General features: G+C 33.6%; 7 protein-coding genes across 7 annotated transcripts; 4 read left to right on the top strand and 3 right to left on the bottom strand.

Moving 5' to 3' along the window:
• The first annotated feature begins 163 nt into the window (after positions 1-163).
• Positions 164-2,998, top strand: LOC105955991 (uncharacterized). Its single transcript, XM_012979801.2, has 9 exons — positions 164-368; positions 576-648; positions 745-933; positions 1,044-1,225; positions 1,317-1,491; positions 1,927-2,138; positions 2,252-2,377; positions 2,478-2,575; positions 2,684-2,998. Exons 1-9 carry the CDS (start codon positions 323-325, stop codon positions 2,780-2,782), a joined length of 1,200 nt encoding a protein of 399 aa, XP_012835255.2. The 5' UTR covers positions 164-322; the 3' UTR covers positions 2,783-2,998.
• A 3,313-nt stretch (positions 2,999-6,311) lies between these two features.
• LOC105969606 (uncharacterized) lies at positions 6,312-8,822 on the top strand. The gene is made up of 9 exons (XM_012994378.2): positions 6,312-6,600; positions 6,700-6,760; positions 6,833-7,030; positions 7,213-7,394; positions 7,557-7,731; positions 7,814-8,022; positions 8,118-8,243; positions 8,330-8,439; positions 8,559-8,822. The coding sequence occupies exons 1-9, from the start codon at positions 6,564-6,566 to the stop codon at positions 8,718-8,720; spliced, it is 1,260 nt and encodes a 419-aa protein (XP_012849832.2). The 5' UTR covers positions 6,312-6,563; the 3' UTR covers positions 8,721-8,822.
• A 629-nt stretch (positions 8,823-9,451) lies between these two features.
• LOC148771380 (uncharacterized) lies at positions 9,452-10,559 on the top strand. Its single transcript, XM_088817352.1, has 3 exons — positions 9,452-9,784; positions 10,052-10,185; positions 10,280-10,559. The coding sequence occupies exons 1-3, from the start codon at positions 9,513-9,515 to the stop codon at positions 10,306-10,308; spliced, it is 435 nt and encodes a 144-aa protein (XP_088673478.1). The 5' UTR covers positions 9,452-9,512; the 3' UTR covers positions 10,309-10,559.
• Positions 10,460-12,769, bottom strand: LOC105955987 (cyclin-C1-2-like). Its single transcript, XM_012979797.2, has 9 exons — positions 12,605-12,769; positions 12,331-12,437; positions 12,059-12,098; positions 11,837-11,881; positions 11,614-11,732; positions 11,382-11,496; positions 11,241-11,285; positions 10,949-11,096; positions 10,460-10,848 (listed from the first exon to the last, which is right to left on the bottom strand). The coding sequence occupies exons 1-9, from the start codon at positions 12,634-12,636 to the stop codon at positions 10,750-10,752; spliced, it is 750 nt and encodes a 249-aa protein (XP_012835251.2). The 5' UTR covers positions 12,637-12,769; the 3' UTR covers positions 10,460-10,749.
• Positions 12,770-15,801: 3,032 nt separating this feature from the next.
• LOC148771379 (uncharacterized) lies at positions 15,802-16,248 on the top strand. Its single transcript, XM_088817611.1, has one exon. It carries the CDS (start codon positions 15,802-15,804, stop codon positions 16,246-16,248), a length of 447 nt encoding a protein of 148 aa, XP_088673737.1.
• A 2,059-nt stretch (positions 16,249-18,307) lies between these two features.
• LOC105955986 (chaperone protein dnaJ 20, chloroplastic) lies at positions 18,308-19,235 on the bottom strand. Its single transcript, XM_012979796.2, has 2 exons — positions 18,726-19,235; positions 18,308-18,636 (listed from the first exon to the last, which is right to left on the bottom strand). Exons 1-2 carry the CDS (start codon positions 19,215-19,217, stop codon positions 18,520-18,522), a joined length of 609 nt encoding a protein of 202 aa, XP_012835250.2. The 5' UTR covers positions 19,218-19,235; the 3' UTR covers positions 18,308-18,519.
• A 1,249-nt stretch (positions 19,236-20,484) lies between these two features.
• LOC105955985 (chaperone protein dnaJ 20, chloroplastic-like) lies at positions 20,485-21,483 on the bottom strand. The gene is made up of 2 exons (XM_088817350.1): positions 20,982-21,483; positions 20,485-20,865 (listed from the first exon to the last, which is right to left on the bottom strand). The coding sequence occupies exons 1-2, from the start codon at positions 21,450-21,452 to the stop codon at positions 20,737-20,739; spliced, it is 600 nt and encodes a 199-aa protein (XP_088673476.1). The 5' UTR covers positions 21,453-21,483; the 3' UTR covers positions 20,485-20,736.
• Between the last annotated feature and the right edge of the window lie 4,372 nt (positions 21,484-25,855).

Genomic DNA, 25,855 nt, shown 5'->3' with positions numbered 1-25,855 from the left:
TTTTTTATATAACATAATCTAAATTAATTAAGATATTTTTTATATAACATAATCTAAATTAATTAATGATTTTTTACGTAAAAAATACAATAATCTAATATATAAATGATTTTTAAAATATAAATAAATTTTGTAAATTATTTTTCAAAAAGATATTGAAGATCTGGCCGGTATCTTAAGATCACTACAAATACTCCTGTTACGATTTTCAGTATTTGATAAACCCTTCTCTCTCTTCCGCCCTAAATTAATCTTTCCTTTTTTTTTTCTCTCTCTAAAGTTTGGTGCTTTTTGCCCTGCAACTGGTAGTGTGAGAAACAACATGGGTGGCGGCGGTAACTATAATTCGTGGTCTTCTTCTTCATCTGGTACGTGATTTTAACAGCTTCGATTTTGTATTTTCGTTTTTCTGCCGATGAATTAAACATATACACATGTATTTAATTGCATATTCACGCACATGTATGTATATTTTGTATATGCATGTCTGTTGAGTATTTGATTATAACTCTCTCTCTCTCTCTCTCTCTCTCTCTCTCTCTCTCTCTCTCTCTCTCTCTCTCTCTCTTCTGTAGAGAAGGACTCATGGGCAGGACACAATTCCCCACACGAATCAACTAAATCCGGCGTTTCCAGGCGATTCGCTTCGTATGATTTACATATAACCTAGTTTTTTTTCCCAGAGAATTTTCGCTCTCATTGGAAATTGAATTTATGTATTGATTGATTAAATTTATTATTCAGTGGTGATGATGATGAGGTTTGGAGCGAAAAGAATTACGAAGGAATTCCAGATATGAATTACTGCACTAGTTCGATAATGGAGGAAGCTTCTGAGAGGCAGAGAATTAAGTTTTATGATGAGGTTTGGAGTAGTTATCAGGGCTTTCCAACTATCCACAAATTGGATCAGGCTAAAGCTAAACTTTTGAGGTCAATTTTTTCCATTACTCTTAATTCTTTGATTTTCGAAATTCACTTTTCAGTTTCTTAAATAAAATTAAAAAAAAATAATAAGTGATTTGTTTAAAAAAAAAATTCAGTTATACTCCGGGTTCGTGGGCAGAAATAGAAGATGGAGTGGATTTGAGCGAGTACAAAGTACCGAAAACTACTTCGCTCTTACTAATTGGTCCAAAGGGTTCGGGCAAGAGTAGCCTTGTTAACAAAATTTCTCGAGTTCTTGACAAGGACTTGTTCACTTTGGAAAGAGCTCAAGTAACATGTAATAATATTAATTGTTTTTTTTTTTTTTTGCATTTTGAATTATATATATGTTACAAATATATGAACTACGTCGTTTTGATTTTAAACAGATAACTCTCCTACTGAAGATGGGACCTGTTTCCTGCATGAGTACATGATCCCGAGAAAATCGGGTTCTTTTTCTTTGTACGACACACGCAGTTTGTCCGATGATTTGTCTGAAAATCGGGAATTGTTCAACGTTTGGATGACAATGGGTGTTTGTGATGGGGAACTTGTCACTAGGTGAGTCGCTGAAATATTTATCTGGATATTTTCGTTTTAGTTTATTGCAATTATGGGGGTGGAAGTCGGACCGATCGGATTGGAATTAGCACATCCGAAAAAAGTTTGATTTTTTTGGAATTTAATAACTAAGTTAAAAAAAAAAAAATTGGAAAAATTGAAAATCGGAATTTTGAACGAATTTTTTTTTTCAAAATCTAAAATTTTCGGAAATTGAATAGGCGAAATTCAGAAATTTACATTAACAATATTGATATTATAAATGATTTTTTTGGAATTTTCTTAATTATCCAATCCTAAAAATCGGGATTTTTGAAATTATGAATGAAAAATATTGTTCTATAAAGGAATTTTGGATCGAAATGAACGGAGATTTGAAATTCCGTTGAGTTTCCATCACTAATTGCAACTGATAATTCTTTTTTTTTTCCTCAGGAATTCGGACAGTACGGATTTCAAAGCTCGATTGAAGTGTAAGTCTCGGAGGAGACGTTCTACAAGTTATAAGGTGAGGGCAGTTGACTTTGTCGTATTCGTTGTGAATGCGGTCTCTGTGTTGGAATCAATCGACAGTCTTGATGAAAATAAGAAGCGGTACTCTCAACTGATTGCCGAAAATTTCAAAAATCCATTGCTGTCATATAAAGGTACCAAAAAAACAAAATAGAAAATATAAATCTTGTTATTTCCATTCTGTTTTTTATTATGTCAAAAAATGGGAGATTAATAAATTCTATTATCGTGAATGTATGTATATCAGACGACAAGCCAGTTGTTGCAGTAACACATGGAGATATATTGTCGGTTTCCGACCGTGTTAGAGTACGTATTCATCTGGGAGAGATCTTAGGCATTCCTCCAACAACACAAGTTTTTGATATTCCAGGTATTACAACAGGATAATTTATTTTTGCGATAATATTATTGTTAATTACACACACTCGCGCACACGCACAACTGATTATATGTACTTGTTGTGTTTGTAGAGTGCGACGATCTTGCGACAGAGTTGACAATTGCTGAGATGTTGACTTTTTGCCTTGATCGTGCTGACAGAAATCTTCCTACCAAAGAACCGTCTGAGGTTTGTTTTACACAATCCTAGTATTTTACTATTTTGTTGTAAGTATATATTTTGTTACATATTGCTTATTGTGAAATAACTAATGGCAAAATGTGTGCGGATGAGCAGTGGGATGTAAGGATCGGAGGTTTGATCGTGTGGATCGTGTGGACGGTTCTGATAATGGCTTTTCTCCTCTTGAAGAAACTTTCTGGTTTCCTATCTTGATCCATGGATCTCTACTTACCCGTTTGAGTCCAACTAGTTTTTTTTTTCTTTTTTAGGAGTATGCATGCTACTACAATTCCTAATTATTGTTGATTTAGGAATTTTTTTCCATCCAATTATTGACTAGTTTAAATTAATATATTTTTTAGGATTTGATTTCTCTTGAATAAATTTTGGGAGTTGGTATTAAATTTCAGTTAAATTTCACTCTGTTTATATTTATGTGGGCAAAATACAATTTACCCCCTTGTACTATTTCCTATGTAACACTTACCCTCTCGTACTATGAAAAATACACTTACCCCTTTATTTTAACGGTCAACATACTCTTAACGGTGTTAGAAGTAAAATAAATTTAATATATTTTTAATAATTCTTACCAACGGACACATTTTTATTTATTTAAAATAATATTACATGTACTATTAATATATTAAATAAATATTTAAGATATCAATTCTTTTTTAAATTTTGAATTAAATATAATTTACTTGTTAAATATTTAGATTAAAAATTGGTATTTAGATAATATAATTTTTCATATATTATTTTATACAACCAACTGAACCAAGTAGCAAGTATAATTTTTCATTTATGGATTAAATTATTTAACTCATTAAACATTGTCTACATTGAATTTTTAATATTTATTTGTAACATTAAATTTCGTATAGTCAATCCAAAATGTAAAAGGCTTAAGTGAATTTTGATGTTACAAATAAATAAAATAAATCATTAGCATATATCGTTAAAAAATATGTTAAAAAATATTACTGTAGAATTACAATTTTTAATATAAATATTTAATGAGTAAATATTTTAATTTTGTATTTAAAAATTTATATGTTAAATATTTATTTAATATATTTAATTATTTATCCACAATGAATATATATATATATATATATATATATATATATATATATATATATATATATATATATATATATATATATATATATATATATATATATATATATATATATATATATATATATATTTAATAAAAATAAGGTGTCATTTCTTATGAATTATTAAAAAGTAATAATATTTTTCTTTTTTAATCAAAATTTAAAAATATTATTATCTTAAATATTTATTTAATTTATTCATAGTACATGTATTTTATATATTTTTTTTTTAAATGTGTCCGTTAGTAAGAATTGTTAAAAATATATTAAATTTATTTTACTACTACCACCGTTGAGAGTCAAATAGGTTGACCATTAAAATAATGGAGTAAGTGTATTTTTCATAGTACGAGGGGGTAAGTGTTACGTGCGGCATAGTACAATGGGGTAAAGTGTATTTTGCCCTATTTATGTATTATCGAGCGATTTCTTGATGTTCGTATCATGTTTGTTAAATAGTAAGACGATTTGCAAAATTGTTTTGCCAAGAACACGAGTTAAAGTAATAACTCATAGTGTGCTAACATTTAAGCGATGTTATATACTATTATAATAAATAAATAAGGGTACATTCCACTTTACCCCTTGTACTCTGCCCAAGAACCACTTTACCCCCTCGTACTCTTAATTTCGTCGATTTACCCTCTTCGTCAACTTTTTTCGATTTTGACTCTGACGCCATTTGGTCAAGAGTCAAAATATTGACGTAAATATTGAATTTTTTCGATTTTGACTCTCGAGATTAGAAAATAGAAAGTTTCACACATTCGTATATTTTTTTCTTGGCACTGAGTGGAATCGATCAATTTTTGGGTCTTGATTTTTACTAAGTTAGGGGTTCAATTTTGGGATATCTTGGAATGGGAAGTGGTGGGAGACGAAGAAATGACAATATTGACGGAGGAGAAACGACGCGTTATAGGCAGTGGCAATTTTGTAAACCAAATGGCGTTAGAGTCAAATTTGACAAAAAATGAAGGAAAGGGTTGTATTGAAAAATTGTACAAGTATAAGGGGGTAAATCGATAAAATTGAGAGTACGAGGAGATAAATTGACTCTCAGGCAAAGTACGAGGGGTAAAGTGGAATTTACCCAATAAATAATTGTATATGTAGTTCAAGTATAATAATGTGGGCTTTACATGTGATAATGTAAGATTGAATAGCAAAAGGCTTGTTAATCAAAATTTCCAACAAAATAAAAGTAAAAGGTTCTCTATAATTATTTACTACGAATATCATCAATTATAATGTTCATAATGACGTAGTAAATATAATATTTAAGGGATAACTAGCAAAAACCACCCATCTAGGAAAAAAAATAAGTTAAGGAAACACCTCCTCCCAAAAATAATTTGAGAAAACCCCCTTACCTAATATCCACCCAAGTGATATTTTCATAATTCCAAAACTACCCTGATTGTCTAATATACTCTTTCAAAACCCTAATTTTATTTTCTCTTTTCCGTCTCTTCTCTCGTCGTCTCTTCTCTGCTTTTTTTTTTCTCTCTCCTTTATACTTTTCTCTCATTCTCTCTTATCGGAAGATGAAGAACCAACCACCGACATCACCGCCAGAACAACGATGCCAATTCCATTGAAGCCGTCGTCGTCATTGCCGTTGCCGTCTTCGTCGCCGTCGTTGCAGATCTTAACAAAAGCCATAAAGATGATGATGATTTTGATAGCGATTCTGAGTTCGAATGTCACGATTGCTACATCGACGGCGAAAAGAGGTAACATTGTCGATTGGAATCGGATTTTGATGGGTGGTGGTTCTGCTTTGGTTGGTGTCTTTCTTTTGGTGATTTTGACCGTAGTACATGGTTCTGTTTTGACTGTTTGTATAAAAAACAGTTAGAATATGGACGTGGGGTTGTGATGCTGTGGTGTGGCGACGACGTGGTGACGATGAAAAACAGATCTAGGGTTTTTTGGTGGATTGTGGCGGAAGACGGCGCAGAAAAAAAAATTCGCGCAGGCAGGGCCCTTAATCGACTACGTGGTTTAATCGACTATGTTCAATAGTCGATTAAGGCTTAATCGACTATGTTCAGTAGTCGATTAAGGCTTAATCGACTATGTTCAGTAGTCGATTACGGCTTAATCGACTATGTTCAGTAGTCGATTAAGGTTAACCGACTCTAGTTGTAATTTTTTTTTTTTTTTTGATTTTTTGTTTATTAACTCCAATGTATAAATCAATTACAATGTTTGTATATTTTCTTTTAATATAATTGATTTTGTATTTTTTTTGTAATTGTGATTTGTTATTTTAATAGTTAAATTTTTAATTGACTATCCATTAATAAATTTGATAGAGAAAAAAAATTAAAAAAATCAAAAAAAATTTAAAAACAAAATCAGAAAAAAAGAAATTAAAAAAAAAAGAATTTTCTTAATCGACTATAAAGCATAGTCGATTTAAGACAAATAGACTATGCAAAAATAAAAATTCGCGGAGCGCGTGACTCAGTGATGAGGTGGCGGGCGGGGGTAAACCTGAAAATCATAATAGTTGAAATTGGAACATGAGCTTTCTCAAATGGTCTAAAATATTTGGGTCTATCCCCATTAAAAAAACAGTAATGGGGTTATGTCGAAGAGCCCCAATATTTAAATCACCAAGGCTTTCTTCTCAAAAAAAAAGAAAAAAAAAAGGGAAAATCCAGGAAAGTGCCACGTCAACGAGGACTAAGTCACAGGTGTAAAGCAATCGGATATTTTGCAGTTCAGTTGGCGTTTTCCATGGGACAACCTCGTTTCCCACTCTCTCTCTCTCTCTCTCTATATCTCTGTCACAGATCGATCACTGTTCTTCTCTCTCTAGAATTTTGAGAGCTACAGCTGAGGAAAGCGAACTGCCATCCATGGGTGGTGAAACTTACTTGTCTCCTCCTCCAACCGGTACTTGATTTCAAATCAATTCACTTTTTTGTACGATATTACTTTTTTGCCCATGAGATTATCTGAAAAAACATAAAAAAAAAAAAAATCTCTTTGCAGAGGATGAATCGTTATTAGGTCAGGATTTCCCTCACGAATTAATTAATTCAAGTGTTTCCAGGTGATTAATTTTTCCCCCATTTTTACATATTCCCTAATTGTTCATAAATTGAGGTTGATTGTTTGTGTCCAGTGAGGATGAGGGTTTGAGTCAAAGGTTTGGGAATGATTCACCGACCAATGGGGAGAGTGGATTAATTCCTCGTATTTCTTCAATTTACGATGCTGTGGGAAGACAGAGATTGAAGCTGTATGCAGAGGTTTCGAGAACTTACGAGGATTTGCAACCTCGGACTGACAGATTGGATGAGGCCAAAACTAAAATTTTGAGGTTTTTTAATTGATTTATTTTATTTTTATTTTAATCTAGGGTCGTTACTTAGACGACCTTCATTGCTTTTAAGGAAGATGAAAATGGTTATTGCGATCTCGCGCTTATATTACAATTATTATTGATAATGTATTAAATCATGTTTGTCGAGTAATTTTTTTCATGCTGTGTTTTCGTTTCAGCTACAAACCTGGTTCATTGGCTGAAAAGGCAGTTGCTATAGATTCGAGTGTGTACGATGTGCCGAATACTACATCCCTCTTACTAATCGGCCCAAAAGCTTCCGGAAAGAGTGCTCTTGTTAACAAAATTTCTCGAGTTCTTGAAAATGACTTATTTACCTCAGAAAGAGCCCAAGTATCATGTATATATATATATATATATATATATATATATATATATATATATATATATATATATATATATATATCAGTCTATTTCTTTCGGTTTTTGTATTACATGTATTATATTTTAAATAATTCATCATGCATTAGTGATTTTAAGGGCTCGTTTTGCTTAAACATAGGTAACTCTTCTACTGAAGATGGAACCTATTTCCTCCATGAGTACGCAATCCCGAGAGATTCTGGTTCTTTTTGTTTATACGACACGCGAAGTTTGTCTGTTGATGTGTCTGAAAATACGGAAATGGTGAACCGTTGGATGACTAACGGTGTTCGTCATGGGGAATTGATCGAAAGGTCGCATTTTATTGGGTACTTTGTTTTAGTTTAAATCGTGATACCTGTGCAATTACTTTATTCATTTTTTAGTTTTTTTCAGGCATTCTGATGGTACGGATTTAAAAGCTCGATTGAAGTGCAAGGCTCGAAAGAGTAGCGCTTCGAGTAAGTTGAGGGCAGTTAACTTTGTCGTATTCGTCGTGAATGGGCTTTCTGTGTTGGAATCAATGGATAGTATTGATGAAAAGAAGAAAGAGTACTCTCGATTTATTGCTGCAAATTTCAATAATCCACTATTGTCATTTAAAGGTACCGACAATGTCATTTAAAGGTACCGACAATGACAATGACACTCCCCAATCCCCATTGTAATTTCAATAGTTTTGTTTCTATTTGTGTTGCAGATGATAAGCCTGTTGTTGTAGTTACGCATGGAGATTTGCTTACACTTTCTGATCGTGTGAGAATTCGTGTTTATCTTGGAGAGCTTATTGGTGTTCCTCCAACAACTCAAATATTCGACATCCCAGGTTATTACAATGCATTTCGATAATATTTTTTCGATACAATCATTAAACCACTTCGATAATTATATTAATTTGTGTTTTAATTGCAGAAAATAACGATCCAGCCACTACACTGGCAATAGTAGATATGTTAATCTATTGCCTCGAGCGCGCAGATAGATATATTCCCGCTAAACTCAAAAACCGGCTTTCGTCCAAGGTTTGGTTTACTTTCCTGAAAGTATTACAGTTACATACATAGTTGCAAACATTGTCTTGTCTTGTTTCCTAATATGTGACAGCTGCATGATTTTAGTTTCGCATGTCTATCATGTGCAGATTTCTTATGTGGTGATATATTTGCTCGTCTGGATTATTCTAGCAATGGCCGTTATCTTTCGAAACCGTGGTCCCCACTCTCATCAGCCTCTGGATCAAACCGACACGTCACCACCGATCGAAATTGAATGGCATAAAATTCGACATTTGTGGTCGGAGTAGATTATCTTCATCCAATAATACTCTCTTTTTTAATTTTAATTGTAGATACATGTAAATAAGAAAGATTATCACAATAATGCCACTTTGCAACGAACGAACAAATTAGTAGTAATTATAAACTAAAAATCAAAAGATGATTTTGGAATAATCTGCAAAAAAATTGTTCTTGTTGTGGGGTCCGTTGAAAATCGACCCAAAACAGCAACGGTAGCTTTATTATTTCTTCCGAATTTCTCAATACCTCGAGAAATCATGCAAGTGTGAAGTAACCGTTTCAGCTATCTGCCTAGTCAGCCTCTCCTGTACTTGGAGTTTGAATCCGTAAAAATGTACTATGGGTTGCTAAACGGATCTTCCGGTCGGGTCGACCCTGGCCCGTTTAGACACGTGACAACCGATAACTGGTGCTCACACTGTGACCAAAATGGTAAATTCAGCTCAAAGGATGTTTCTTATTTGTGACAAATCCATCTGGTTTTGCATAATATATATTTTTAGATTACATTTATGTATATATAACTCTAATTAAATAAATATTCTTTTAAAAAATTAAAGCTTAAAACAACTCATTTTAAGAATAAAAATGACATCTACAAACACTCAAAACTCTATAAAGTATAAAAAATTATAAGAATAATAAATAATTTTTTATTAATATATATATATATATATATATATATATATATATATATATATATATATATATATAAGAATCGTAACTTGAAATGGTTAATAAAGCCCAATTCACATGTAAAAACCCCCGACGAAATTATCGGAGACAAAAGAAAGCCCATGGATTCCAACACCGCTGAGAAAATCCACCACCACCACCACCACCAGTACGGCGGCGGCCGCCGCCACCACCACCACCATTTCTTTTACGTATCACCTCACTGCCCACACCACCGCCCTATTCTGCAACAAAAAAATCACTCTCCGTCGTGTTATTTCTCAACCTCATATCCCGCCGCTCAAAACCCAGAACCCGCCGCTTCCATTAATCCACCCAACCCCAATTTAAGCTTTCTGGATAATCAGCTCAATCAATCACTCCATGATTCCACGTAAGCGATCTAATTGTAATTGAAACCCTCAATTTTTCCTTCTTAATCTTCTGCTCTAATTTATGCTCTCTCTCTCTCTCTCTCTCTCTCTCTCTCTCTCTCTCTCTCTCTCTCTCTCTCTCTCTCTCTCTCTCTCTCTCTCTCTCTCTCTCTCTCTCTCTCTCTCTCATATCATATCATATTGCGGTGAATTAGTTGCCGATTGAATTTCTTTTATTTATTTATGTATTTATTAATTTTTGTTGCTATTATTTTTTTGGTCAATAGAATGAAGCAGGATGAGGTTGAGGAGGTAGAAGAAGAAGAAGAAGAAGAAGAAGAAGAGGAAGAAGAAGCTATTTTTGTACTAACTGATGAATGGAGGGACTTCTTTGCAAAATCCGAGGCCAAACGAAAACTAGGTCTCCATTCGTTACACCCCCTCTTTTCGATATTTCACTTTGATTTTTTCAAAGCATTCATCTTACATCTTTCTTTATGCATGTCATATTGCAGCAAAGCAGGTTAAGAAGGGCAAGAATTAGAACACGATTCCCCGACATTAAATTCACTACGAGCCCTTTGTAAGAAGATGAAAAAAGTTCATCACCGAAAAAAGATTGTCTATCAAATCAATGCTCTACTTATTTGTGCTGTTTAAGGTTGTCATGAATCAAGGATCAACAATCATTGCCGTTTCGGAAAATGTTGAGATTGATTAGATCGAACATGATTACATTGTTCGTCGTAATGATATTATTTTATGATTACAATAAGAGCTGAATCTGGACTAAAATACCCTTTCGTACGCTTCGTTACAATCCATGCCTTTTTTTTTATCTCATTGATTTGAAACGTTCGAATAGAGCTTGATTATACAGTCTATCAAGCATAATCCTAGTTACCGAACATGGCCTAAATGTATACAATGCCAATTAATAATAATCAATACACGATAGCCATCGATTTTTACAAGCAAGTAATAATCATTTGGCTACCTTGTTCATGGCCGCGTTCACCCTTTCATCCGTAATAAGTTTGTGGCTGTCGTAGAAATCTAATATCTCCATTGCAATGTTTTTCACCTGCCGTATCGGAAAAAAAACACAGATTATTCACCACATAAAATTTTGAAATTATCTAAGATGATTATTATTTTTTTACGCCAAAATTTTTTTAGCTCACCACATTCATATCAACTCGAAGCTCTTCGAACCAGGCGGTGTTTTCTTTATCCTTTTGCACGCTTGCAATGTATAAGCAAGCTAATGCAATCAAGTGAGGAGGGTATGTAAGAATCAAATCCATCTTGTAAGTATCATTAACGAGTCCCCTACATCGATAAATTGAATTCAAAACCTAAATATTTCATCATAACATATCCCTCTATCGACCCATAAAAGGCAACGTCGCAGCTAAAAAAGCGAAATATCCATGTCGTAAATAATAAAGATAAAAGCTAATAATAAAGATTTACCAAGTTAGTTGCGTTGCATCGTTCATGCCAGCGTCCTGAAGCAGCCTAAATTTGCCAGAAAAAAAAAAGTGATTCATCTATTCTTTTGTGTCTGGAGTCGAATCTTTATAAACATTATGTCCGTAATTTGAAGATACTTACTGAGAAAGTGCTCGATAAGGATGGAATACGACTAAATAATAGTTGAGGACTTCCAAAATTTTCATTTCCATTTCAAGTATCTCTTTTATTTCATACCGATACTTTTCGTCGGAATCTGCAAAGGGGAGAGGATAGCTCTTACTACTTATTATGCAAACCAAGAAAATAATTGGTCGAAAAAGGGGAATATTATATTTTAAGTTAAAGCACAATTTATATAAATTGTGCTTACATAATTTCTTGATGTAAAATACGAGAAGTCTAGCCTGCACTGTGCTTTCTTCGGCTTTGGATGCCAAGTACAAGCATGCTGGAGCAACCAAACGAGGATCGTATTCACTCATACTTCTCCTGAGAAATCAACAGTTTATATATTTTTATACTCGGAAGATTTTGAAAGGGAATTTCAAGCATACGAATTGTTATAAAACACCGGAAATACAGATTAATCTGACCTGGCAAAAACACGTCGCATGTATGTAATGGCAGTAGCAACAACCCTAAGAAGTTAATCAACACGTAAGGGATCTCAAAAATCGGTGGAAGTGCAAATATATATATATATACGTGAATTATTCCAAAAAAAATAATACATATATCATCATTATCGATCTATTGAAACAAAAACGATTAAATTAACCGAACGAGAAGATGTAAACAGAAAACGGAATCCATACCTTTGTCGAACTTTCACATTCTGAGCCAATCTTGCAATATCTGATTTCGGAAAATACGAAAAACACAGCAAAAAATGCAATCAAAAATCAGTTACAACACTCAGCAGGAAAATTACCACGTCAAACCAACGTATCATCAATCATCATAACATATAGTCAATAAACACCAAATAATAAAGCTAATTTAAAAAAAAAAAAATCATAAATTTCTCGAAATTCAGAGATAAATTATCCACGAAAAAAAAAAGATCAGGAAAAAAAATAATAATTACAATTAGCCATGTGCAGCTTGATGAGCTTGAAATCCTCAAGAGTCATGCCTCTGTCTTTATCGAGTTGATGAACCACATCCACATCTTCTGGGTCTAGGAGCTGTTTGCTGAATTTACACAACCACAACCAAAATCAACGGATTCAACAATTAATTAATTAATTAATTAATTGGGGAAAAAGCGCAACGAATTACAGTAAAATTGGCGAAAAAAAAATGGAAAAAAGACGGCGGATTTGAAGAAGCGATAATGGGTTTTTTCAATTGAGACTTACTAGTGAGTCGAAGTCCAGAAATTAGTAGCCATGGAATCACGAAACAATACGAACAGAGCTTAAGCTTTACCAAACATGGAACACAGATTTGGGGCTTTTTGAGAAATAATAAAACTACAAAATATTGGGGTTTATTAGGGAATAATAAAATAGTCTAAGGAGGTGTTTGCAAAAAGCTCTCTAGAACAAATTTTATAAGTTTCTTTATAGCTCATTATTTATTTATTGTTAGAGTAATTAATTGCAAACAATTTTTTTTTTCCCGAACTCGTCTTATTTGATTATGCAATTTTTACTTAAGCCGAGACACAGGTACTTCCCTCGAAAGCATTCGTAACTCTCTGATTTTACCCCCACGCAAAAGAATGAAAACCCATATCCATTTATAGACAACGGTCATCACTCGATAATCCATCTCAGAGTAAATGTCAACCATAGTAGGTGGCGTTTGACTCAGAAGTCACCGAAAAGAAGAAAAATAGAGAGAAGAAAAAACGGATGTACATAACGAGAGGAAATGTACATAACAAGGATAATCAACTAGATTTAGAACAAATGAATTTGACAAATCTTATTTAACGAACGCGATAGACGAACATAATTGACTATCCAAAATATGTACGACAAATATGAAATGTCTTTTGGGCTTTGACAGATTTCTAATACATAAAGTTCCTAATATATGATATGGGCCTTTAAATTGAATTATAATCTGGACTGAAGTTAAATGAAAGTATAGAAATCAGTCAAACCCCAATACACATTTAATAACACATATTTTTTTCCGACCCAAAATTATGTATTTAATTTTTCAAAATAAGTTAATTTTATTCACGTAATAAAAATTAAGGGGAAATATACAATTCCCCTAAAATGTAAAATATTATGTAAAAAATTCATTTGACTTTTTAGACTTTTTCTCATACTTATATTTAAATTTCAATTAGTGAGACCCCCTTATTAAGATCGAATAAGATATAATTATCATTAACAACAGTCATTAAAATAAATCAAATATTTAATAATAATAAATTTATATAACCGTTTCCTTTTTTGTAGAGGTACGTGATATCCTCAATATAATCTTCAACTGATTTTCAGCGTGATTTCAACAGACACAATCAAATATATTTTTGGGCGAGATCGAAGTGCCTAGTCGTCATCTATATTATGTTATGTGCGGTGTTGAAGAAAAGTTGCGAGGAAAAAGGTGAGCGATGAATGGGAAGTATTTAATTTTATTTGTAATTAAGATTAGGATTATGATGTTTTTGATTCGCAATTTTTTATTGTTGTTTTGTTCCGATCCGATTGATATGGGTTTGTCGTGTATATGTTGTATCTGATTTCTGTTTTATACCGATTTACAGAGTAGTCACATTGCATATGTCGTATCTGATTGTAGTTTATACTGATTTACAGAGGTATTCACATTGCTCTGTATGTACTATGCAGTGATTACGCATTTTGTTTTGTTGCGTTTTTGTGTTTTCTTACAGTAATTTGTGAGGTTCTTAATATTATACAATTGAATCAAGAGTAGTCTTATTTTTAGGCAGTTGTGATGAATATTATAGGTTTGAGCAGTCATATTCGCCATTTTTTTCTTCAGTGGTGCACAATATGTTGTCCAGCATGATGGTTGTTCTGAAGTACGGAGGGTCGTTTGGGGTGAAGATATGCCGAGCTGATTTTGTGTATGAAGACCTTGTTGGATATGTGACAGAGAAGTGGTGCAGCTTGAATGCGAGGGATGTTACGATGACATACATTGTTGATGGTTATGGCGAGGGCATGCTAGGTGACAAGGATGAGGTAATGTATATGAAATCATTGGTTCGACAACTAGGTTTTGACCGTGTTGAGATAACTGTGAAGCGCAAGGACAACGTTAATGCAGTAGTGTTGGCGAGGGTACCACAATCTGCCTCACTCAATCGATGGGTAATTATCTGAGTAACGACATGTGTGTTCGTCCGAATGCATTGACATTTTATAACACACATTTATTGAGTACCAATTGGAGAAATCTTATTAGGGAAATAAGGCAAGGATTTCGGAACGGGGTTGTTGATTTCCGGGATGCATTGCGAAAATACGCTGTTGAAGTTGGGTTTGAATTTAACTATGTGAAGAATGAACCTACAAGGATTACGGCAGAGTGCAAATACAGGGTGATGACGAAGTGTATGTGGAGGATTCATGCCTCGCTACAGAAGGCAAACGGATTATTTTATATTAGGACATTTGAAAAACATCATACGTGCGGAGCTTCATTTGGTTCATCGAGCAAAAATAGATTGACATGTGATTTAATTTCGGGTTTGATCATGAATGCAGTTAGAATCAAACCTGAAATGGCCCCGAATGATGTCGTGCTCAATGTCAAATTGTACTATGGCATTGACATTAGCTATTTTGTTGCTTGGAAGGCACTTGCGCGGGGAAGCATCATGTGTTTGGTGACGCTACGACGTCGTACTCTTACTTGCCCTTGTATTTTGAAGAGCTTGGGCGTAGCAATCCGAGCAGCGTGTACCATCTTGATGTCGATCCAGTATCAATGAAGTTTTAAGAGGTATTTTTTTGCTTTTGAAGGGAGTTTGTCGGGGTTTAAGGCATGTCGACCTATGCTGGCTCTTGATGGGACATTTTTGTCAGGAAACACAGGGGAATCCATCTAAGTGCGTTGGGGAAAGACTGTGAAAACGGTACAACCCATTTTTTTTTAACATGACTATATATGACTACAATACTAACTGTATGTTTCCGATTGCTCGGGTTTGTTTTCAGTAGCTTTTGCAATAGTGAACGAGGAGACTGATGACATCTGGGCGTATTTTCTACGACATTTAAAAACTGTTATTGGAACAGATCGCGTGTTGACATTCTTATCGGATCGTAACCATGGAATTTTGCGCGGTGTGAAGGAAATATTCCCTGATTGTGGACACATATTTTGCCTTGTCCACCTGCAGAACAACCTACTGCACAAGTGTAGAGGTTGCCCGACTAATTTTCGAGAGGGTATTGTTGCTAAATTCAATGCTTGTGCATATGCATCGACAAAGATTGAGTTCCGTCAGAAATTGAATGAGTTGAAAGAATACGGAGGCGCAAGGGTAGATAATTTCATTGCTGACTTACCCTTTGTTAACTAGACATGTTCGTATTTTGTCGGAGATCGGCATAATTAAATGACCTCAAATGCTGCTGAGTTGTGGAACTCGAAGATCAAGGGTGCTCGTGATTTGCCTATCACAAATTTTATCGATTATATCAGGGGTGAAGTCATGATAAATATTAGCATTAGGGCTGAGGAAGGGACGACGATGACAACTGAGCTTAACTCCAAAGTCCAAAAAGGTAGAGTATGGGTAGCGAGGAAGTCGAATCATATGTTTGAGGTTCTATGCGACCCAATTGCAGTTGTTGATATAAAAGAAATGGTGTGTTCGTGTAGGATGTGGCAGATCATTGGATTGCCTTGTGCTCATGCTGCTTGTGTGTTGTTCAATAATTCTAACGAGGGCTATAAATACGTTGACAAATATTTACGCGCTGAGTCCTACCGGAAGACTTATTCGCACCCTGTTGTGCCGTTTGTGCAGCCTACGATTGACAATAACATGCCGATTGAATAGACCACAACATCTATTGCTGGGAACTAATACATCAACTCATACAAAACAAGTTAAACTGGAATGGATACCAAACATGACTCCTGCCCCAAAAACTCTGTGTGTATAAAAGTAAATTCCATCTGAAACAACAAAATGGATCTAATCTGGATCTACGATCACACATGCAGACATATACAACTAATTATATCAACATGCAGACATATACCAGACATTATATCAACATGACTACATAAAACGACTATAACAATACACTTATTTAGTTTCAGATTTTTATAACATACTCAAATCATAGCATATTTCTACTGCAAAAGTTAATAAGTCAGAACATCATTAACATTGGTTAAATTGCAATTTGGGCATACATACAGAACAGTACTTTTCAATAAAATCGGAACAACCATAAATTCAGTGTGTATGTAGTCACATATAGTCATGATGGTAACGTGAATGTTGTCTCAAAAGCTCTATCTATGCAACCATAAATCATCCCAGAAACCCCTAAACTGAAATTAAATTAGATCTACGGGCACAAAAAACTATATTTTTGACAATATATGGTACAAAAATTGATTCGCAAAAACAAAGGATTTAGGTATACAGACTAACCGGCGTCAAGATGCATAATGTCCTGAGGATTGGGTCTTCGTTTACGCTTCTGTGACGCTTTCTTCTTCATTTCAGAAAGCAGATTCGAATGTGACTATCGCAACTCAAATTCACGGGATTATGACTACCGAAACACCACTGAAATAGAACACGACTGTCAATGGAGAAAGTGGGTGGACGATTAGCAACTATCTTCGATTTTGGAATGTGACTGCAGATTCGTAACGAGTATTTCGATTTTTTGCCAGTTTTTTATTTTGGGGAAAAATCCCAATATGAGCGTCTCCTTCTCAACGATGCTGCGGTTTAATTTTTTTTTTTTCTCTTTTTAAATGTTTAATTAAGAGCAGTTTATTAGAAAAAATAAATAATTAAGTATAAATAGCGGGATTAGGTGACTCATTAATAGGAATTTTGAAAATAATATATAAATAATAAAAAATAAACGTGAGATGCTACTAGAGGGGTAAGATGTGAATTAAATATTCTAGGGGTTTTCACAAAAGAAGAATTATGGTATGGACATATCACTAGTTTTTATCTATAGGAGAGGTGTATTGCTAATGAACAAAAAATAAAACTCAACTATATAATATACTAATTATTATGCAATCAATATATACAAGAGGTGTGTGGGGAATGGGGATAGCTAGCTAGAGTTGGATTGTATCTGCTGACTCAGCATTCATAAACATAGTCCTTGTCGACATGGTATTAAATTTATTAAAAAAATAAAAATTAAAAATTAAAAGGACTTGTCAAAAGTCGTATTCATTAAACATTCTAGTCCCCACCACAAATCATAATTCTCTTTGCAACTCCGAAAAGTCACCAAAACTTATGTTAATTGTTCTTAAGTATGATTATCAAATTTAATAAAAAAAAAAGAAAAAAAAAATGATTGTCACATAAAATAAAAATAAAATTAACATAAGCAAACAATAATACTTGAGTTTGAATTCTATATGAATTTTATATTAAAAAGATATGGGAAAATTACATTTTTTACCCCTAAAGTTTGTATCAATTTTATATTTGGTCCCCTATGTTCAGAAAAAATACATTCGGTCCCTCATGTTTCGATAATTTAATATTTTTGTCATTTTTGCCGGCTTACAGTTAGTCAGTTAAGGCAGACCATGCACACACTTGAGTATGGTAGTACTAACGAAAAATTGACGTAAAACACTAAAAATGTTGAATTCTTAAAACATAAAGGATGAAATGTGTTTTTTATGAACATAAATGATCAAATATGAAACTAGTTCAAATTTAAAGGATGAAAACTGTATTTTTCCAAAAAAAAAATATTAGTTGGTAAAACTTATGGACTCTATATACATTGAGATCTATGCACAAATTACTTAAAACTAACTAAAATAGCTATAATTAGCCCAACAAAAAATACGAAGGAAAAAAAAAAGAAATTACAACCACTTCCATGAGAGTATAATTACAAAAAATATCCTTCTTTTAGAAAAATTACATACAGGCCCATGCAGTATGTAAAATTCTTACATCCACCCTCTACAAAATGGTATTAATGTGAGAAATCTATAAATTGTAGAACCGAATGTAATTTTAAAAAAAATAAGAGTATTGCTCGTAAATAGACTTTACATTAGGACAACATCGTAATTTACCAAAAAACAAAATACATGAAAATCATGTTCGAGAACCCCAACTCATTCTATCCTTTGACGAATTCTTGCTCTTCTTCTTCTTTAGTTCATCCAGTTGAGATTGCCACCTTATTTTCCACTCTCTTTTTTCCTCCATTTTCTGTTTTCACAAAAATAAAAATGAAAAATTGAATTTTTTTTTTTAATTAAAACTCACAAACACTAAAAAAAAAAATTGAAAAAAATTACCTGGTCATATTTATATGATTTTCTAGCTGAAAAAGCATAGCCCTTAAAACCCTGAGAGAAATCTCTGTCATAAGAAGCTCTCCTCTCTGGATTCGAAAGAATATCGTAAGCCTGTTTCACCATAATAAACCTCCGAGTGAACTCGTCAACTCGGTCCGGTGGCGAAACGTCCGGGTGGTACTTTCTCGCCATCTCTTTGTACGCTTTCTTTATGTCTGAAAGCGTGCTCCCACTCTCTCCAATTCCCAGCACTTCGTACAGCGAGTACTCCTCCTCCTCGCATTCTGCCGGCGGCCTGTGGAGCGCAGCCTTAACTTCGGGCCGGGCTCTACGCGGCGGCCCGATCGGAGAGTTTCTGATGGAAATTCTCGATTCCGTGAATTGGGAGGTGAAGGAAATTGATTCTGGGAAATGGGTTTTGGTTGATTGATTGAATTTTCTCAGGAGATTGAAGGATGATCTGGCGTTTGATGGTTCGAATTTGCAGCTCATTATTTTTTTTTTTAAATTTGTTTTAATTTATGAGTCTGTCATTGGTATTTATTTGCGTGCGGTGGATCTTTATTACGTATGGCGTGACGTCATAAATCATCCATTTGTTATTTTATTTAATTTTAGAAGCTTCTAAAGCATAAATTGTGTTGCCATTGCCAACTTGTCAACTACTTTACAAAGTACTATAATTCATCTTATTTTAGAAGCTTCTAAAGTTCATCGTATAATCCGGATATAAATGCGTGGTCATCTTTACAAATCTGATTTCATCTTCACGATTTATATATAATTATATTTTGTTACCCATAATTAATTAATTATACACGAAAAACCTTTTTATGGGTCATGCTGGTTCGAGCCCATGTTGGTCATCATATAGACAACGAGGATTAAAGGTTAATAATGTAAGCTCAAGTCGACTTAGATTAAAATTGACCAATCTCAATAATTTTAAGCCCATTTGAGGTTATTTTTCCATATCAATTGTGTCTTCAAGTTTTGAAAATATTTTAAAAATCGAAATTTCATGACACCTGATGTAAACTTTTGGGACCGTTTCCATAAATGTTCAAAAATTTTGACGACGTTGCATATAATAATGAAAAATATTTGATTGGAAGCGCGTTTCCGTCCCAAAAAATCCAAAACCCGTTTTAAATAAAACTCTAAACTGCCTTTGAATCTTGTGCCTATTTTTCAATTCTATTGGTGTTTTAACATTTTTTTAGAAGCTAATTCTACACTAAATTAAAATTTGTACGCCTTTGTTGTAATTTGTGGAATAATAATACAGATTGGAACTTGTAAATTATATATATTTTTTAGATACAAATATGTAACTGATGATAATAGTATTGTTTTTAGAAATTACAAATATATCTCTATATTTTTAATATTTACACGTTTTTCCACGCTCACGTATCCAATTTTCGAAAAAATGGGTTTCTCCGTACCTCTTTCTCCGTTTCACTGTGTCCGTGTTCCCGTATCGGTACTAGATAGATATTAACTATATAACTTATTTCTTAGATATTCTAAAATTTAAAATCTTTTATCTCAAACTTTGTCGCCACCATAACCATTTCATAAAGAGGCAACAACTTGCAAATGGGCCCTAATAGATATTTCTTTTCATTTTGGATGATAGACCTTTCATATCCTATTTTTTCTCGATACAAATATCGTTCGCTCTTATCTCGTATACCAACTTATCGTCCCAAAATCAGTCAAGCTATTTACACAGATTTTCACTCGTGTTATCTAAACATTAAATTTTCTGGTACAATTCTAACATTAATAATTGCATAATATCCGAATTCGTTTGATCCAACGAATCACATGTGTAATAAAAGACAACATCAACAAGGCCATTTAATTTGCATGCTTCATAACTTCTAGATATTAATAACCCGACAAAACAAGATATTTACCACATCTATACATTGGAACAAAAATCCTAAACTTTTTTTATATTTTTTGATATTTATGAAGAAAATAAAAAACACGAAAATTAATTTCATCTTCGACTGCGCATTCGAGCACCCCACGACATTCCTCCATCGGAATCCCTATTCATTTCTCGTCGTTTCAGCTCATCCAATTGAGACTGCCATTTCGTTTTCCACTCCCCATTTTCCTCCATTTTCTAATTATTATAAGAAATAAAAAATAAATAAAAATATAATTAGTACATAGTAATTGAAAAAAAACTATAATATATAAAAATAATGAATAAATAAAATAAAAAATAGAAATTATTACCTGGTGAGTTTTTCTACGAGAAGAGAAAGATCCGAATCCCGCAGCCAAATCTCGATCGTATAAAGCCCTGCTCTGCGGATCGGACAGCGTTTCGTAAGCCTGGTGCATCATAATAAACCTCTGAGTGTACTCGTCAACTCGGTCCGGTGGCGAAACGTCCGGGTGGTACTTTCTAGCCATGTTTTTGTACGCTTTCTTGATGTCGGAAAGCGTGCTCCCGCTCTCTCCAATTCCCAGCAGTTCGTACAGTGTCTCCCTGCTTGTTTCCGCGGGAGCGTACACGGCACTAATGCAGGCCGTTGACCGGGCCCTGCTGCGCGGACCGGTAATCGGGTTTCTTATGGAAAATCTCGAGATGGCTACGTGGGAATTGAAGGAGATGGTTTCGTGAACCGGGTTTTTTGGAGATGGGACCCGTTTTGAGCTAAGATGGAGAATTGGTTCAGCACTTGAAACCACTGTAGTATTCATTATTTTATTTTATGGTTTTATTATCTTTGTTTGAGGAAAGTATTTATAGGAAGGAATTGGGTGATTGAGCTCGTTGACATGTCACTAGATATAGTTTGATTGTTTGGATAAGTTTCTTGAAATTAAATATATTTTTTTTATATATATAGGAAGGAATTGGCTGAATTATTAGTCATTTTTTATAAAGAGCCGTAAAAAAGGTAAAAACACGAACTACTGTTAAACATCTATAATGAATTAATACAGTCGCGATTAACCAAATTATATTACGTTAATAAAAAAATTCTCTTCATTTTTGTGTAATTAATAATTGTTATAATTAATATCTATTACAATATACTACATCTTTGCATAAAAGCTAAATTTAAGGAATTTAAATTTTAATTAAGGAATTTTAAGAGGGCGGATATAAAGATAAATTTAATCCCATACTTTATCCATCTTTTCATTTATTTGTGTGGGCCCCATCGAGCAGTGGGCCTTGCTCTTAGAATTCTCATGGACTGTCGTTCCACTTGTCCAGGCCCAATGTCAACAAAAAGGTTGCAAGAACTTCTTACACGTGTAATTATGAATTAAAAAAAAAGGGTAAATTACACCCACACCCCTGAGATATGCTTAAATAACTGTAAGGTCCTTGTGGTATTGATAATTACACTCACCCCCCTGAAAGGTACTTAAAAACTCTTGCGGGATAATGTATTTGATACATTATTCCGATAGGGTTCTAATGGACTATTGGTTTCAGGAAGTGGTGAAGACAACAAAAAGTTATGGGTGATTTAAGAAATATTGGGGGAGCCATGTCACCCCATAACTCCCGATAACTCTATGTTATCTCCACAACTAGCTAAAAATAATAGTTCATTAGAACCCTTTCGGAATAATGTATCCAATACATTATCCCGTTAGAGTTTTTAAGTACCTTTCAGGGGGGTGAGTGTAATTATCAATACCACAAGGACCTTACAGTTATTTAAGCATACCTCAGGGGTGTGGGTGTAATTTACCCAAAAATAATGCTCTTTTGTTTAGGTGTAATTATAATTTTATATCTCAACATATGTATTTATTACAAATGTAATGAAAACATTAAAACTTCCATAAATTAATATAATGGCACAAGCCAAAATTTTATTAATTTAGCAAAATATTAATTTAATATTTTTTTTAACACGATGTCCTCGAGTTGGGGCCAGAAAAATATACTATTTAAATAAGGTTATTAATTTATCAAAATTTTACTGTATATTATTAATTTATATTGAATGCTAAGATTGATTAAGCATTGAAGTTATGTTAGTAGATCCATAGTCAACTGTTTCTGATTGTTTCGGAATAAATAATGAAGTTGATGTAAAATCAAAATTGTAAAGTCAACCATTAACCCTAATGAACTTGTAGTCAACCATTATCTCAATTCAACGGTTTAAGAGGCAAGTACTTAGAAAGTTTATAATATTAATATTGTAACAATTTGGGACCAAAACTCATAAATATTATTGTTGCTAGTCGCACCGCACGTTAGGCTCAATCCACATGGAAAAATCCACGTGTAACAAGTTAATTGTTAAAGCCCAATTCAAATTTTGTTTTATTGGTATGTTTAACGAACTCGTCCAATAATTTTCAAACACTTTGTGAAACTATCATAAATTGGGGTGGGACTACATCGTATAATCAATATGTGAGTATATGATAGATAATAAATCGTCAACTTTTTTTTCAATTTAGTGATCGCACCGGAATAAATTGGAGCTAATTGCATATAACCCCTGTGTAATATGGAATGGCTGAAAAACTCCTCATATTAAAAATATTAGCATAGACCCCCCTATATTATTTTTAACAAAGCACACTGCCCATTATTACAAAATTAGCAGTTGACCTATAGGAAATGACTAAATTAACCCTCATATTATAATAATTTATGTTTCAATTATAAATAAATAAAACTGCAAAATGAATATAATTAGAACAAATCAAAAAGAAAAAAAAAACATAATGAAAAAGAAGAAAACCCACGGCCATCATCTCATCCCCAACCCAAAATTCTTCCATCCGCATCACCACCACCTCACCACCACCTCCGCACCACCTGCCTTCCCACCCCAAAAAAAATTATGCTTTATGTTTAATTTGATGGGTTTTTCCAGATTTCTTTTGAATCAAGATTTTTGGTCGCGACCCTATTCGTCTCATCTCTTCGTCGGCGGTGGGTTTGGAGGCGGCATCATCCGGGCCGAATGAAGCATCCATGGCGGATCGGACTCTCTCTCTCTCTCTCTCTCTCTCTCTCTCTCTCTCTCTCTCTCTCTCTCTCTCTCTCTCTCTAGGTTCCATCGTGAAGTGCAACTTTTGTTGGTTTTTCTTCTTTTGCAAACGGGTTGTTTATGAAGATGAATTGCTTGATATGGTTTCCTTCTTTTTATTTTTTCGTGGTGAGGAACAGATTTGAGAAGAAGGAGACGGAGAAAGAATGTGAGGTTTTGAGAAATTATGAAAATTGCAATTTGGTCCTATGCAATTTGGAGAGAGGGCAGCGGCGGCGACGTGGTTGAATCGGAGAGTCGGCCAATGATTCTTCGAGTTTGACCTTCTTCTTCTTCTTCTTCTTCTTCTTCTTCTTCTTCTTCTTCTTCTTCTTCCTGCTGAAGGTACGAATTAAGTTTTCACAAATTGGAAGAAAATGCTATGGAAACTGAAAGAAATTTCTTTGAACGGTTTTTGTATATTTTTTTGTTTGGGCAGGGATGTGCCGAAAAATTTTGAGGAGCCGTTTTTCTTCCATTTTGTTTTCTTGTATTTGGAATAGAAATGAACTTCATGTTCAGATATGGGTTTGGTTGATGGTTTTTGCCGGAAAAAATCATGGTGAAAAAGTGGAGGACTAGTTGAAAAAGATGGCTTAATTGAAAATATAAATGACTCAATTGAAAATCTTAAAAACTTAATTTTGGTACTTATAAAATTTCTGGTTGCATTTTGGTATTTTGTGTCAAAAAACGAACCCCCACTCTCATCCATGGCGAGTGAAGTGCACGGTGAGCTCTTAAGGGCCTTATTGCCTTTGACTAATTTTTATAGGGGGGTATTTGCTAATTGTTTTAACACGAGGTCGTTTTCAGCAATTCGAGATTACACAGGGGTGGTTTTTGCAAAAAAACCCGAATAAACTGAGCGTGTGAGTAAGTTACCTTCGTGTTAGATTGACAACCGAAATTATTAACTAGATTATGAGTGGAAAACAACTTTTCCCCAAAATCTAATGCTCGTTTTTTATTTTGCCCTCCGAATAACTCTTTGTACATGAACAACTTTTCCCCGAAATTTAATGCACGTTCTTACAAGAACTCCATTTTTTGTTGCACGGTGCCTCAAAAGTGGAATTTCTAGGCTATTTTGACCAGAATCCCACACACTTGCATTTCACGTGACTTTTACATGGACAAATTCGTCTCTTCACTTAGAAATTCACATAGGGTTAACTTCCTCCCATTTAATGTTCTATTTAGTCCAATTTACCCTCCAAAATAATCACATCTCCTCTTCCACTCTTTATGTCTGCTCTGTTAATTACGATTATCCGATCCCTCGCTCTGTTAATTACGATTATCCGATCCCTCTTCATATTCTCTTATTTTGTGTTCGTATTTTACCAACCTTTTGTACTACTCGTATTATGTATTCCGTTACGGACGAAAGCCACTTGAAGACAAAGAAAGCAGATTGTTATTGTTCGAGAAGTGTAGTCACAAAAACTTCGTGGAATGATTATTGACAATAGAATTAGAAGTTCAATGGAATGAGTAGGTGTGCATACAACTTATAAGCTAGCTAATTGGGCTATATATAAATTAGTAGCCCGATGAAATTATGAGTTTTGACAATTAGACGTTTTCTTTCATTGGGCCTCCAAATTAATTTTGGTACCATTCTAGTTTGTTATAAAATTAATTATAAAATTGCTCTTGGTATAAAATTTCTTGAAATGGAGTTGCATCCAAAAATTCCACTAATTATATTTATTAATTAAGTATTAATTCCTATTTATGCTTGTCCACATGTTTCCTTATCTCGTACCAATTTTGGTTTGCAATAATTTCGACAGAGGTTAATATATTCAAATACTACTTAAAAAAATAATAGTTATTTTATTAATTTATTGACAATGTTTAAGCAAAACAACACTGTTTTAAATTATTATTTCCTACATTAAGTGAATTCCCCAATTAGTATATGAATCAAAAGCTTAAATTTAGGGCTATGGTCCCAAATTATAACAATCCCACTACCCCACATATATAAATTTATCCTTTTTTAATTATTAATCACATAAAATATAATTAACAAGATATATATAAAGCCTTGATATATTTGCATAAAGGGGCTCATATATAGAT

This window comes from Erythranthe guttata, chromosome 4 (genome assembly GCF_056151865.1).
Source record: "Erythranthe guttata isolate IM_541 chromosome 4, IM_541, whole genome shotgun sequence".
Taxonomy (NCBI): domain Eukaryota; kingdom Viridiplantae; phylum Streptophyta; class Magnoliopsida; order Lamiales; family Phrymaceae; genus Erythranthe; species Erythranthe guttata.
Note: the sequence above shows the minus strand (reverse complement) of the source record. Positions and strands in the feature narration are given on the sequence as shown.